This window comes from Melospiza georgiana, chromosome 6 (assembly GCF_028018845.1).
Source record: "Melospiza georgiana isolate bMelGeo1 chromosome 6, bMelGeo1.pri, whole genome shotgun sequence".
Taxonomy (NCBI): domain Eukaryota; kingdom Metazoa; phylum Chordata; class Aves; order Passeriformes; family Passerellidae; genus Melospiza; species Melospiza georgiana.
Window position 1 is genome coordinate 53,531,272 of NC_080435.1, and position 15,234 is coordinate 53,546,505.

The 15,234-nt window shown below is 48.2% G+C and overlaps 1 protein-coding gene across 1 annotated transcript in view; it reads left to right on the top strand.

Annotated features, from left to right (window-relative positions):
- The first annotated feature begins 3,438 nt into the window (after window positions 1-3,438).
- RCOR1 (REST corepressor 1) overlaps window positions 3,439-15,234 on the top strand; it is an 81,821-nt gene continuing 70,025 nt past the window's right edge. The window contains exons 1-2 of the mRNA XM_058026838.1: window positions 3,439-3,688; window positions 3,784-3,843. Of these exons, the coding sequence (XP_057882821.1) occupies window positions 3,502-3,688; window positions 3,784-3,843 (247 nt within the window). The 5' untranslated portion in view covers window positions 3,439-3,501. The remainder of the gene's footprint in view (window positions 3,689-3,783; window positions 3,844-15,234) is intronic.

Below are 15,234 nucleotides of genomic sequence, written 5' to 3' on the forward strand. Positions count from 1 at the left end.
TGTGCACAGGGCACACACATGCATGCACACACGCACAGGGCAGACACACACGCACAGGGCACACACACGGCACACACAGATGCACAGGGCACACACACACAGGGCACACAGACATGCACAGGGCACACGCATGCACACACACACAGGACAGACACACACAGGACACAGACACACACGCACAGGGCACACACATGCATGCACACACAGGACAGACACACACAGGACACACGCACACACACGCACAGGGCACACACATGCATGCACACCCACACACAGGGCAGACACGCATGCACAGGGCACACAGACATGCACAGGGCACACGCATGCACACACACAGGACAGACACACACACAGGACAGACACACACAGGACACACACACACACAGAGGGCACACACACACGCACAAGGCACACACATGCATGCACACCCACACACAGGGCACACACACACGCACAGGGCACACACATGCATGCACACCCACACACAGGGCAGACACACATGCACAGGGCACACACGCACACACATCCACGCACAGGGCACACACGCAGCCCTTGTCAGCCAGGGAGAGGCACAGAGCTGCTGCTACTCCTGGGCAGCCGCTTATCGCCGGCTGGGGCCGAGGAGCGGCCTGGCAGGAGGGCAGCGGGGGCACAGCGTGCCCGGCTGGCCTGGGGCACGGCTCGGGCAGAGCTGGCATCCCCCAGGAGCCGGGGAGCAGGGAATGTGCTGCTTCCCAGCCCGTGGGACAGGATGGAGCTGCTGAGCCCGCTGCGGGAGAGGCTGCGGGCAGGCTCGGGACAGGCACACCGCGGGGAAGGGCCCGCAGTCTCAACTGTTCAAGTGAGGGAAATTGTCTTGTAAATAATTGAGATGACTGACTTAAGGTTTTAATCCCGGGGCCTAAGTGGGTAATGGCCACGAAGAGAGGAGGAGGGAGGGAGGAAGAGGAAGTGAAGGAAGACCAAAATTAGGCCCAGATTTGCAAAACTGTGCACACGTGTGAGTCTCAGCCTAAGCTGTACACACGTTTCCAAATGTCATCTGTGGTCTCAGGCTCAAGTTCAAGTTCAAGTTCAGGTTCAGGTATGTTTCAGCCTAAGTCTTTGGTGAACTTTTTCTCCCCCCTTCAGTACTGGGACCTTCAAAGCTCATTTTAAAATGAAAGATCAGATGTTACCTTCCTGCCCTTGCATTTCTGGAGTAGAAATCCTCAAATACAGAGGAGAAGGATAATGAACACTCAGCCATGTTTGCATTCCTGTCTATCATGACAATGTATTCTCTACTACAGAACTAATACACTTTGCAATGGGAAATATTTGTGGCTGTCCGTGCTGGGGTTTAAGAGCATCGCTAATTACTCCCCTAATTTAGAACTGGTATTTTCAAAGAATGTGGGATCTACAGCCAGCATAATAAATTTTAGTTTTGTGAGCTAGAAAAAGTTCTTTTTATATACATAGTTATTTTTATGTAGTGAAAATAAGCTTAGTTTTTCAGTGGTAAATAACTGGGGTGAATAAATACTCACAGGTACATGCATGTGTAAACAAAGGAAATTGACTGCATATCAGTATGTACACACAACACACATACCGAGTGAAGATGGGAAAGGAGATACTGTAAAGACCACAGTATGCTGAAGCAAACTACCACACACCTTAACAAGGTATTTATTTTCTTAATTTTAATGGAGAAGAATAGTACGTGAATATTAAGGACCCTTTCCAAACTACTCCCTGGAAGTGAAATAATTTTGATAATCTTAGGCACAAGATAGAGAAGGAATGGTAAGGCCAGGCTGGAGACGATGGCTCTCCCCGGCAGCTCTTTCCCCCTCCCCCTGTGCAAATTCCCTTGGATTAAAATGGCAGAGGGAGGCGGGGAGTGGCTGGGGACAGTTTGGCTGATACGAGATAACCGCTGCTAGTCAAATGGCACTTTTAATTGCTCGGGCCAATAAAAAAAAAAACTTGCTACAGAAGTTAATTTGAATGAAAATAGCAGACACACCCCACAAGCTGCTTTCCATGACCGTGCATTGTGCTGCCTCAGCCTGATGTACAGTTCGAGTCGCAAATAACAGCGTGCGGTCTGGACACCCTTCGCTTGCCCATTTTGGCCACGGCGGGGCTGGACGCCTCCTTTCCCCCCAGCAGTCCTCCCCCACGCCGTGCGGGTTTTCCCGGCAGGAGCCTCGTGTGCCGAGGGACGGGAACGCGGCGCCGCCGCCGCTTTTGTTCCGCAGCTCGGCCCGCAGCCGGGTCACGGCGGGGAAGGCACGGAGCGTGGGACGCGGCCGCCCCCCGGGAGGGCTCGGGGCCGGCTCCGCCCCGGGGCCGCGTGGGGAGCGGGATCCGCTGGGAATGCGGGGCGCGGGACTCGCCGGGAACGGGGGCGCGGATCCGGCTCGGCACAAGGGGCCGAGGGGGAGCCACGGAGTTACTTGGGCGGACCCGGGGCGGCGCCCGGGGCGAGGGTGAGGCGGCTCCTTGGGCACCGTGCGGTGCCCCCGGCGGGCGGCTCTGCCCCGGGAGCGGCTGGCAGCGCCCGGCTGACGGGGCAGCGCCGCGGACCCGTCCGTGCGGTGCCGCTCCCCGGCTAGCTGCCGCCGCTGCCCCGGCTCTCTCCGACCCCGGCGCTGTCCCGCACTCTCGGCGCCGCTTCGGTCGGGCTGCGCCCCTGCTCTCTTCAAAGCACTGCTGGCCGCCGGGACTCCCATCCCCTCGTGGGACTCTGGCACTGCTGCCGGCGGCAGCCGTCCCGGGCAGAGCAACCACAGACCCCAACCCTGCCGGGCTCAGCTCCCCGCGGGCAACTGAGCTTTGTATGGAATCTCATTCAAACTACGCCGTAACCTTCCGCCACGGGGGAGGCGGGGGGGGGGGGGGGGCAAAGTAGTCCCTCGCCACGCTCCTCCCGGGTCCGAGTTCCCGGCGGGGCGGCGGAACCGGGGCCGAGCAGGGGGAGCAGCCGGGGAGGGGCTCCCCGGCGGGGGGTGCGGCCCCGCCTTCCGCTGCGCTCCGCTCGCAGCCGAGGAGCGCGGAGCAGAGGTATCGCTGGGCGGAGAGATCGCGGAGAGATCGCGGAGCCCGCACACACACGGCCCGCGGTCCGCCTCCACCGCGCCCAGCGAACGGAAGCGCCGGGCCGCCGCGATGGACAGGCGGCGCCGGCCAATGGAGGGGCGGGATGGCCTCCCAAAATGTAGGTTTGGCCAATGGGAAGGGGCAGGAGCGGGAGGAGGCGGGGCTGGCCGCGGGCAGCAGCGCAGGTTGAGCGGAGTCCCAGCGCAGGGCTGGGATGAGCCTCAAAGTTCGGGGCGATCGTGGTGGGGGATGTAGCAGCGCCGCCACCGCCGCGCACCGGCCCGGCCCGCCCCGGCTCCCGCCCGCCCTTGGCGCCTCCCACAGCCCCCCCCCCCCGCAGTTTTTAAACTCTGATCTTCTCCCCCCTCCCTTCCCTTCTTCTCCACACCCCCCCTCCCCTTCCTCCCCTAAATGCCAGCCATGATCGAGAAGGGCCCGGAGGTCTCGGGGAAACGGCGGGGCAGGAACCAGAACGCCGCCGGGGCGAATAATAACAACAACGGCGGCAGCAAAAGTTTATCCGCCGCCCCCAACGGCAACAGCGGCGTGAACTCCTGGGAGGAGGGGAGCTCGGGCTCGTCCAGCGATGAGGAGCACGGTGAGGAGCGGGTGCGGGGTGCGTTTTTTGGGGGGGTTGGTTCTAGGGGCCGCTCGGGCCCACGCGGGTAACGCTTCTCCCTCTGCCTCCCTCAGCTGGCGGCGGAATGAGGGTCGGGCCGCAGTACCAGGCGGTGGTCCCTGATTTCGACCCCGGTAAGTCTTTATTATGTTTTAAGGGGGGCAACTCCTCCCCCTCATCCAGCGCTTTGGACCCTCCGCCCCCCGATGAGTGGGGTACGACCCCCCCCAACCCCCTGCCCCCGGGTTCCGCTCATCGGGTCCAAAAATAATCTGCCCCTAATTGCACTCTGCAACAGCCAGAGCAAGAACAAGGACCCCCCTTCCTCCCCCCTTCCCCGGCGCACACGGTTGATAAAAGAAGTCTCGATGCTTTCCAGAGGGCGCTTTGCAGGCAGGGAGGAACAGGGAAGCTGGCAGGGCTGGAGGAGGCAGGAGATGGCAGTTGGGTGGGTTTTTTTTCTTCTTCTTCTTCTTTCTTTCTTTTTCCATTTTTTCCCTTTTGTTCGGATTTTTTTTTTTTGTTTGTTTTTCTTTCTTTCTTTTTTTTTTGTTCCGTCCTCTCATGAACTCGTGTTTCTGTGGTTTCAGTGATAGGGGTGGAACTAAAAGACATCAAGTTATAATTATAATTTTTTTCTAAGGTATTTAGAAGTGACTTAAGTCTGTGTTTTAATTTTCTCTCTTCCTAAGAAGCTGTTTGCCTCTGTCTTCCAAAAAAAAAAAAAATTGTTTCACGTTCCAGCTATTCTGCTTCGGTTCTTTGTAAGCTAATTTAAAGTGGTATGGAAGCAAATTTTGAGCAAACAAAGGAATTGGAGCTGTGCTGAAAGGCAGGTGCTGGAAGCACGGTGGTACTGATGTATCTCCGTGTATTGAAAGACAGGCTGTTGACCTCTTTAGTTTGAAATCCAAGCGTTTTTTCTTTTTTGGTATTGTTCCTTTGTAAGTGGAGGTTGTAGCTAGTGAAAGCCCTCCTTCTGTCTGGAGATCCCAGCGTTTGGAGTTGTCCCTTTGCCCAGCCCAAACTTAATTGAATCCTCCGCACCTCTCACACTAAAACAAAAAGAATGGTGTGGAAAGCCACAGTGTCTCCTTATCGAATAATCCTGAGAGTTACTGTTGTGTGGACTCAGGAAAAAGATTTATCGTGGGTCATCCTCAGACTGTGCACTAATGCTGGATGCCTTTTTATTATTAAATATAAATGTCCATTCCTAACTGTTAAGATCTCAGGGTGGGGGGGGAGGGCAAAGAGGATTTTTTTTTCTTAAGTTCACTATCACTTGTATTCATTTACAGAATAATTTTTCCCCACTCCTTCCCCCCTTCGTTTTCCTGCCAAAATAAGATACAAGGGAGGTCCATTTCTTGGTTGACCAGGAGGAAAAAGGGGGCGGACAGGGGGGAGGAGGAGGAGGGAGGGGGAGGAAGGGGGAGCTGTTAGCTGGGCAGCAGTTGACACTGGTGCTCAATCTGTAGGTCAAACGCAGCGTTTCTGTAGCACACAACGTGCATCACACCGACTTATCAGCCACCTATCACAACAGTACTTGGGCTTTATGGTCACCCTGGTGAATTATGCTCTTTTGAGCAATTAATTTATTGAACATGATAGGTAGAAGGGGAAAAATATTGTGAGCTGCTTCCTCTCTGTTGTGTACGCAGATGTGAATTGTTCTGGTTTAAACTTACAGACATACAGTGACCTATACAAAGGTTATTGCTTTCTGTGCTGTGTGGAGTGGAAGGGAGGGGGAAGAGTGTGATCTGAAGAAACAATTTTTTTTTTTCTGAGTGATCTGTACCTTAAGATGGGATCAGCAGGTGATTGTGTTTGAGTTCACAGTGTACAGCAAGCTCATAGTAGGCTCACCCAAAGTAAATGATCAGTCTGATGACCTGAATGGACATCAGATCCTCCTTTACTGGCCTCTGGGTGGTTTTTTTCTGTTTCTGAAAGGTAAACCTTTTAGTTATGAAGTTTGGAGTGAACTTTTATCTGCTTGTGTATGGAAGAGTTTGTTTCCTGTGTTGTGGAATTACCCAGGAATCATTTTGCAGTGCCACGTTGTTGCCTGATTTTTGTCATCTCTTCTTGGTCCTAAAGGCTAAAAGCTACATTAAGTTCATTTGTCATGTTTCTTTTGTTTCCCTCTTTAAGAAAGAAAACCCTAAATAAGCCAAAAATGCTGCACTTAGACCTTTTGAATAAAACTGTTGTCCTGTCTTACTGGTAATGTCAGAAGTTAAATCTATGGAATAGTGTTATCAGAGTGCACAGATGCTGTGTCTGTTTCTCACTAAAAGGTTTAGTGATTGGCTGACCAAAAGATCCTAAAGCTTGAAAGTTATTTGTTGTTGAGTTGTGGAGGCTTTTTACCTTCTAGCTGGCTGGCAAAATGTGGAGTGCTGGTGCTGCTCTGACTGTGCTGAGGGGAAAATCACACAGACCAGGCCTTGTGTGTATTTCTTTTTTTAAACTTAATGTTCAGTTATACCTTTGGCTGAGGTATATCTGTAACTGCTTCTTCTTACATCAGCATTTTACGTGGGAGTTCCTCTGTCCCCATGCAGAGGGGCAGAGAAAGCATTTCATTTTGTTTCACTTCTCAGCCACATGGGAGCTGCTGCAAAGAGCAGTGAAATTAGGAAAGCTCTGAAAGATCTGAAATCTTTTTCTGTGCAGCTGCAGGAGAAAAGAGAGCTAGAACAAGGCAGTGGTGGGATGTTAATCTCAGTATCATGAGTTAAATAGTCAGAGAAGAGCAAAGCACTACTGCATGGTATGGGCTGTATGTGAAGAGAGTGTTCTCAGTGGTTGCCTAAGTTTAGAAAGGGAAGGGACTTCATCATCTTTTTGTTGGCATGGGGAAGGATAGAAAGTTCTTGTCTCTCCCTTGCTTTACCAGAGTATGAGGAAAAGGGTTAACAAAGCTGCTGCTTTGCTTTTCCTTCATTCTTGAAAGAAAATGACAGTTCCAGAAACCAGAAAATGACAAGTTCACATTCTGAATTAAAATACCTCGGTGTAAGTGTAAGTTTAAAATATTCCTTGTGGCTAAAACTTGCTGTGGCAGTGGCCAAGGAAGGCCTGATGTGATTCTTTGACTGTAAAAATGCTTGTGGCTGGAATCCTCTGTAGGAGGTGGTTCTTACTCACAGCTCCTTTAGAAAGTCTCTTTACAATGCAAGGCCTATTCCATCAGCTGGCACAGCCTGTAGGTGCTTTGCCAAAGTTAATGTTGCCATCCTTTTGACCTATCCCCATCTCCCTGTGTTCTGGAAAAGTATGTTGTCACTACCTTGATCCTACTTCTTTTATTATCTCAAAAACTTACAGCTTTATTATTGTATAATAATCCAGCACTTACACCTTTGTTGTTATTTGTATAATAAGAGTAGCTGTGCAGTAAAGGCATGGCTTTTGCAGAGGCAGTGTGTGTATTAAACAAGCCAGTTCAGCTTGGGAAAAAAATAGGTGAAACTTCTTGGGCTGAAAATCCTGTGCCAGAGCTCACTGGACTCAGTAAAACTTGCACTTCACCTATGTTTCACTGTTCAGCCTTGAGTTCACAGGTGTGATGTGAAAAATTGCACAATTGCTATTGTGCCTGCTATTTCTTCTCTTATTAGAGCTCAGAATCAATTATTTGCCAGCCCAAGATTCTGTGTGTTAAACAAAGGCTGATATTAGTAGGTCAGCATTTCTTGTGAGTTCTGAAACAGACATGGAAGATTTTGAAGAGGCAAACTATTATGGTTCTTTTAATCCATACAAATGAAACCCACATGTCCTGTTAATGGAAAAACTCAGTGGAAGGAAACATTGCATATCCTAAAGCTAAATAAAAATCTTTCATATGGGGAAACACTGATATTGTACTTGACTGTTTTATTTGTTGCTTATTAATTTATGCTATTGGAACACTGAAAATAGGAGGAAGAAAACATTAGTGAGCACTGTAACACAGCCAGTGAATTTCACTAATGATTAAAGCTTCCATAATTTTGAGGAGGGTTTAATAACTCCCTGAAGAGAACAGTTACTCCCAAATTTTGACTGTTATTGAAGGAGATGAACTTTGGTTTTTTTGTCCTGTGTGGCATTACAACTTTACATTTCCTTATTTGTTGCAATGGCAGTAAAAATACAAGCCACATCTTGTACCTTTGGACATTGGTTGTGCTGGTCATCTTTGGAAGGCAGCTTCTGGGGCTCTTTCCAGTATAAACAGATGAGGAAAAGCAGGTTTGACTCAACAGCACCTTGTGGAAATGCAAGTTTGGGATGTATGTCAGCTGTGAGACTTCAGTCCCTTGCTTGCAGGTTTGCTGTCTTCCCAGTTTTTTGGTTTTGTACTGTAACAGTAAAAATGGTGAAGGGAGATGCACCTGTAGTGCTTCCAGCCCTCAGTTCAGAAAAGCCTGCTGGAAGGTGCTCAGTGCCAGAATGTCAGTAATCCTTGAGGAGCCTGTTCTCTGGTCCACACTGTAGCTGCACCCTGTGTGCTCCTGCACAAACATTTGGTATTCCCAGAGTGACCAAGACTTTGTTGTTTCAGCATTGCCAAGAAATGAAGGGAAAAAAGAAAGAAACCAGCAACTTCTTTCACTATAGTGAGAAACCTTGTCAGTGTAGTTGTGTCTAAGAAGAATTAAAAAAACCACAAACAACCAAGATAGCCACGGCTGTCATATATCCTGGAGTGCCTGATCACTGTGTGGAAGTGGTGGCATGGCCGTGTCCTAGGGGAGGAAGGTAACACATCCATCCAACTCTGGCTGTTAAAATGTGCCTGCTCTCTGCCTATTTAGGTTCAAAGATTGAAAGTGTAATATTGGGACAGCCCCTGGGTGTCTGTCTGATTCCCCTAGAACTGTTGTATTTCTCTGATGGCTGTAAAGGCCATGTTTTATTAGGTTGTATCATCAGCTACTTCATGGGGTTCTGGGCAGAGGCACCTATTGACCTCCACAGCCAGGACTGTAACCTTTTAACAAGAGGTTATTATAAGCCCCTTATGACTTACACTTGACAAATCCAGCTCCCAGCCTACTTTTTCTGGTTCCTTCTTTGTAGCTAGTCCTGTGCCTTGCAGTCTTAGTAGTTTGCAAGTAGTGTGAGTACCCAGTGGGTGTGGAAAAAAATGGTGTTTTGCTGAATGGACTCATCAGAAAAGGGATGAGAAAAAAAGATTTCTTTTTAGGTGAGACCTTGGGAGCTCCATCTAAGCAAGTGGAAAATTCAAAACCAAACTCCTGAAACTGGAAATACTGGTATGCTGGAGAGCTATCTCATCTCTTGAAATGACTGTGCCTTAAACTCAACAGGCAGGAACTCAGCACAACAGTCCCTTTGGAAAAGAAGGAAGAGTTAAGAGGGTGTTTGATCTAATCAGAAATACCAAACCATAATGTACCAATGCCCAGGGTGTTTGGACTGACAGAGGCTGCCTGGTGTCTTGGTAAACCACACACACCTTGGGTCCTTCACTGTTGTTTGAGGAGATGTGCATCCTGCCCAACAAGAGTGTGTTTTCAGAATTAGGTGGTGGAAAATTCAGGTACTGGAAAATTTAAACTCTGGTGGGAGAAGAGGAGCTTTTCCCCCTAGCTGTAGTGTGCTCAGTGCCATACTTCCTCATGGGCTATATTTGTCTTGCCCTCCTTCTCAGAGGTCACAGCCTCTGTGAATGTGCTGTAGTGCAGAGCAGATGAAAATGTCCTCAACCTCGAGCTGCTCCACCAGAAACTGTGGCCAAACCCTTGGGTTTTTGTTTCAGCACTGCAGGAATTTAGGTACAGTCAGAGGGCCAGGCTGGTGTCCAGCAGCCCTGGGGAAGGGGGAAGGTGACTCCTGCAGTCTCCTTACTGGGCTGACTATTCTGCTGGTGTGTGGGAGATTCTGTCTCATCTTTTTCTGTCCGTGGTACACACTGCTGGTCCAATCCCCCGGGCAGGAAAAGCTGCAGTCCTGCCTCTACAGAGTGAAGCTGACTTGTAGGTGCTGACACTTCAGCTTATCCTCTGTTTTTAAAACCCATCCTGGGGAAAAAGGTGAGTAGTGCTCAAGTTGGAAACTTTGTTATCCATACCTCTGGTACCTCAGCAGGAGTACAGCTGTTGATTTGGTGCCATATCTTTTCTACCTGTGGGCTGCTTGCCTAAGGGGAGGCTGTTTTTGAGTCTACATTGCCCAGAATCAGCTTTCACCCTGTTCACTCATCCTGAAGGGATGCAGAGGCTCTAGAGGTGAGCACAGCTCCCACTCAGACACGTTTCAAGGCACGGCTTTGGAGCTTTCTCATTATTCAAACAGCACTGAGAACATCCTTCTCAAACCTTAATGCCCTTGTAAACAAACAAATCTCCGTGTAGCCAAAGCCTGTGGCTTCCCTGCCTGCCTGGCACATGCAGTGTTTGTATGTGGAGGTAACAGCTGTCCCATGTACTGACAAATGTATTAATGGCTGCACTGGAATTAATACTAGGTAGAGTGACTGCTTTGTTCTTCATAGCTGGTTCCTGCTGCTTAATGAGGTGCTCTTAAAACTCTTGTTTTCAGTCCTAGTTAGGTCTGTGACTTGGCCAAGGGAAGGCTTAGAGCTCCCTGTGATTAGTCATTATAATTAGCTCGGAAATCTTTGCCTCTGTGATCAAGGCACACTCTGTAATGCGGCTTACAGTGGGCTCTGGCCCTGTCACATACCTGCACAGGAGTGGGGATGACAGTGCTCTGCTGGACTTAGGGATGTATTTAACTGTGTTGCAACTTCAGTATGCAATTCCTAAGATGTGCCAGGAAGGTAAATCTGAGGTAACTGCCTCCTCAGAAACTTGTGGTTAGTGCTAGTACCTGCTTCCCTCGGACAGGGCAATTTCTCGTTGTGGTTCTGGTTCTGCTTGCCTTGCCCGTGCCAAATGTAAGGTAGGATTGAAACATGGTGACTAGCAGCTGAGTGTAGAGAGTAAATAAAACACAAGAACTTTGGGCTAGCTAGAGTATGCCCCTTTCCTTGAAGTCTGTACCTCTTTCTGCCCTGGGTGACCTTGTCTTTTGAGCCTTAGGCTTGGCAGTGTAACAAGATGAGCAATCCCACTTTAGGTGTTTAAACTTGAAAGAGCAGTTTGAAGTTCAGTTCTTGAAATACAAAGTTGATTTGTAAGCTAAACTTGATCTTAAAAAGCAGTTTTTAAGGAATGCTTGATTAGGTGTCTGTTTCTTTAAAATTTCAAGGCTTTAATTTTTGTTCCATATGTGAGTTTTGATGACTTTGTGTTTTCTGAAAGTGCAAGAGGATGTGTTCAGCCTTAGTGAAGGCAGTGGAAGTTTCTCCAGCATACTGGAGAATTGGGATGCTTTTGTGCTCCTCACATTGTTTTGAAATGTAACTGATTGTGATGAGCCCTGGCTTTAAGTATTGTAGGTGTCAAACTCAGTAAATTTTCTGTATTCTCATGTAAGATTTTGGGATTAAACCAGACAGTTTTACCTACCTTTCCAAGTATCTTCAAAAATTCAGCTTTATGCAGCAGCTTGCTCTTTTAACTTCATAAAGGAAGTATTGGTAAATGTTGCCTCTCTGGGGGGAGGAGGCTGCAGTAGTGTGATAAAATTGCAAAAATCCCCTTTTGTGAAGCAATTCTAGTCTGTTCTCTCCCCCTCAGCCCTGTCCCTCTATTGTGCAGGTATGTTTAGGGGACATCAGTAGGGTCTCATAGGTACTCTGTGGTGTGACTAGGTGTGGCTCTGGAAAAATATCCATGCCCTTTTAGGGACAGGAGTTTAAGGTTGTGAGTTTTTGTCCTTAAAGTTATTAAACCTTTCTTGCTCCCTCCCCTAACTCTGTGCTCTGCACCTGGATGGATTTCACAAATAGTGACCTGAGAGAGCTTGCTTTTGCAGTGCAGTGTCTAATAGGGGAGTAGCCCCGTGGCTCTCTATTGCAGCTTTTCAGTTCTGCTCTCTGTAGGTGTCTGGGATAACCAGGGATAGCTGGTATCTGGTAGGTATCTGGCATAGCTTGTGCATACACTTTTAGATGACTGGATGTTTTATCAGGTTGGTTTATCAGGTTTTAGTTAATAGACAGACTTGGATTTGAAAGTTTGGTATTGAGAATAATTACTAGTGTGCATGACCTTGAATTGGTGTCCTTCTAGACTTTGTAACCCTGATGTGAAAGCACAACATAACAAATGTGTAATTGCAGTTGTGGCTTCTGGGTTCAGAAATCTCTAAGGAGTTTGGATAAACAAGGCTTGCATGCAGAGGTACAGTGCCTGTTGGTCCCTGGAGAAGGTACAGAGAGATTCCAGTTCTACACAGGGCTTGGGGATGGATAAAGACTAAGAAAAACCTCCCTTGAGTAGGAAATCACCTTCTGTCTGGCAGAACTGAGTTGACAGGACTGGGAAGATTTGGTCTATGTAACAGGATTGGTTTTGTAGCAGTTCTTTACATGCAGCTTGCATTGAAATGCAAGGAGTTTTTTTCTCTTTCCTCTGACTTCCCATCTTCTTTGGGTGTCTCATTCATCCCCTGCTCTCATCAGTAACCCTGGTTTGAGTTTTGGCCCTGTGTAAATTTTCTCCTCCCACCCTGTGTTGAGAGCCCACTGCCCCATGCAGCAGGTGCTGTTGGCTGGAGTTGTGCAGTTCTGCATTTAGGTTGCTAACAGCTGTGTGAGAAGCTAAAAGTGTCACATCTGTAACCCAAGCTCTTTTGGTCTAAAGAATGTAAAATGTTCAGTGACAGCAGTGTGTGCATCTATTCCTTTGGCTGATGTCTCTCCATCCTTAGGAGGGAGCTGGTGTAGGTGCTTCTGGGAGGAGTGAAGGATTCTGAAGGCAGGCAGGCATACCAGGTGTAGCATTTGTACTTTCTCAGTATTGTTTTCTGTCTGGGAATCTTAAAGATGTCCCTCCTGGGACCCTTGTGCTGATTTGTGCAGCTGCTACCACACTGTTCATGACAGTAGCCATGGGAACACAAGTAGGATGATACAAGTTTAAAACTCTAACTTGTTGCTAGGCAGACCCAGCTCAATGTGTGGATTAAGTAGTCTTAACAACAACAAAAAAACCCACTCCAGATATTCTGCCACTTCTGTGGGGTAAATAACTGGGCTCACCCCTAACTTTGGGTCTTTGTTTAGGCTGGCAGAATGAAGCCAGCCCCAGAAGAGTCCCCTGACACCAGCCAGCCTTGGGGGAAACCCCTCTTTGACATCTGAATCACGAGTAGGTGGTGGCTGGGGGGGTGGCAGTTTCAGCAGGTAGGTTTTGACACAACCTTTTGTGAGAAAGCAAGTGCTGTGAAGTAAAGCCATGTGCCTCCCAGTGCAAAACCTTTGTGCCACTCAGTCTAAAAGTTTTAGCCTGCATTAAAATAGGTACTGCTACAAGTGACATGCACTCTAAACAAAGGTCATGGGCTTAAAATATCGCAAGATCACTTTTAAACTCTGGCTGTAAAAATTAAAATTATGACTAAAGCAAGGTAAACACTTTCAAAAATTGCACTGCTTTTCCACACTGTTAGCATAGGTGCTCTGTGTGCTGCATAAGCTGCTGTAGACCTTTTAACTTGTTAAGTTGTTCCGTCCCAAGCTTGTGTTTTGGCATTTCATGCTCAAGAAGCAAGGACAGCCTGTTTCCTCAAGTTATTTTCGTTGTCAACGTGTGACAAAGGATGTGTGGCACATTATGGGGCCCAGAGGGAACTGGAGACCCAAACTTTCAGAGGGGGATAGCCCCTATATGCTACTTGAGGGCTGAGCTCCAGCATGTCTTTGTCCCTGCAGCTGTTGGCTTCCTGTATCACAGCAGTAATTAGTTAGGCTCTGGCCACTGGTTTAAATGGATCTTTTTTATTTTATAAGCATTTGCTCTGCAGTAACTGTCATTCCTGTTGGAATAAGGCCATTTATAGAGATGCTCCCAATTACCACCTGCTCTTTTTCTTTCTTTGCAAAATACACTCTTACCTAATTTAACCTCCCACAGCAATTGCTTTGAAGTTGTTTTCTCATTGCATCTTGGCTCACTGCTACACCTTTCCTTACTGACCACCCTAACAAACTGCAGTTGTCCTTGTTTGTCCTTCCATAAATTACCTGCTTCTGAGGAGGAAGCCTACCTGCTTAATTTGCCCCAAACACTTCTGTAGTCAACTCCTACAAGAAAAGATTTCTTTCCTTTAGTATGTCTCAGCGCTTTTTTTGTTTCCTGAGTGCTATTTGTGGTTCTCCAACTTTCATTGGAGTTTTACTACAGTTTACAGATTCTCTCCACCCGCTTACTAACCCAGCCCTGCTTGGATTCTGTGCTCTTCTCTGTGCTCCTGAGTCCTCTTTTCTTGGTACTTTGTTCATCCAGGAGAGACAGCCAGGTCTGATCTTCATTGTAGTTGTGTTGTTCCCTCAGGCTGGAAGAAAGTGGTCATGATTTTTACTTTATTATCATTTTGCTCTGTAAGAGAGGAAAATATATCAGAAATCTGTCCCTTAACCTCTTTTATAACTTGCATGCCTCTCTGGACATAGTATCTGCCTGCTTTTCAAGCATTTGTGTAGCAGTGATGTTTCTGCCTTTTCAGGCTCCTTAAGGCTTTTGTTTCATCACTGAAGAATTTCTGCCTCAGCTTCTCCTGTGGAAGGAACTTGTTCTTGTAGGAGCAAATGCTCCTCCCCACTTTAGCTGGTGAAGTGTTGTTCACTTTGGCCAGTCATGTCACTTCTGAACTGCTGTGCTGTGATGAGCAGACAAGTGTGTGAGAAAGGTGAGAGAGCTGATCTTCCCTTCAGCCAGGGCTGCCCTGGCACTGGCTCAGTGCTTGTCTGGAGCCTTGAGCTGGCCCTGCCTGCTGGGCACCGAGGCTGAGTTGCTCAGAGTGGCTCTGAAGTCTGAATTTGGAGGGAGAGGAGAGGTCTCCTTGCCTGTTCTGTGAATAAAGCAAACCCTGAGGTTGCTGGCTGACTCCAGTCTGCAGGCAGTGAGGACATGCAGGAGTTTTCTCTTGGCTGTAGTCTCAGCCTCAGGCTCATCACTGCGTGTGCTGAGGGGAGGCTCGGAGGGTACAGCTGGATCTCATCTGAACTTCTCAGCACCTCTCTTCTCCTGCTCAGCTTCATGCAAGTATCAGATAACTTGGGAGAGAGGCTTGCTGGTGGGAATGTGGTGGTGGAAGGATGATTTTTCAGAGCTGTCCTCTGGATTTCAGCCCAAGAGCTGAGTTGCTTGGCAGATCATTTCTTCCTGTGTGTACTGGCTCTGAGAAGTGGGTCTGCTCTCTGGGAAACTGCTGCATTGTGCTCTAGCTCTTTCTATATTTTGGATGGGTTTTTAGTCCTCTTGGTTTGGTTTTTAAGATGATTCTCCCCCAAGATTTGCCTGGATTGTGAGTGCATGGGATCAGTTTCTTTTCTTGGGCAGTTTCAGGTGAAACAGCAAGCTGTCCTCCATGCACAGCTCAGGTGCAGTCCTTGTGGTGCAAACAGGGCAGGCACAAATCCAGCCATT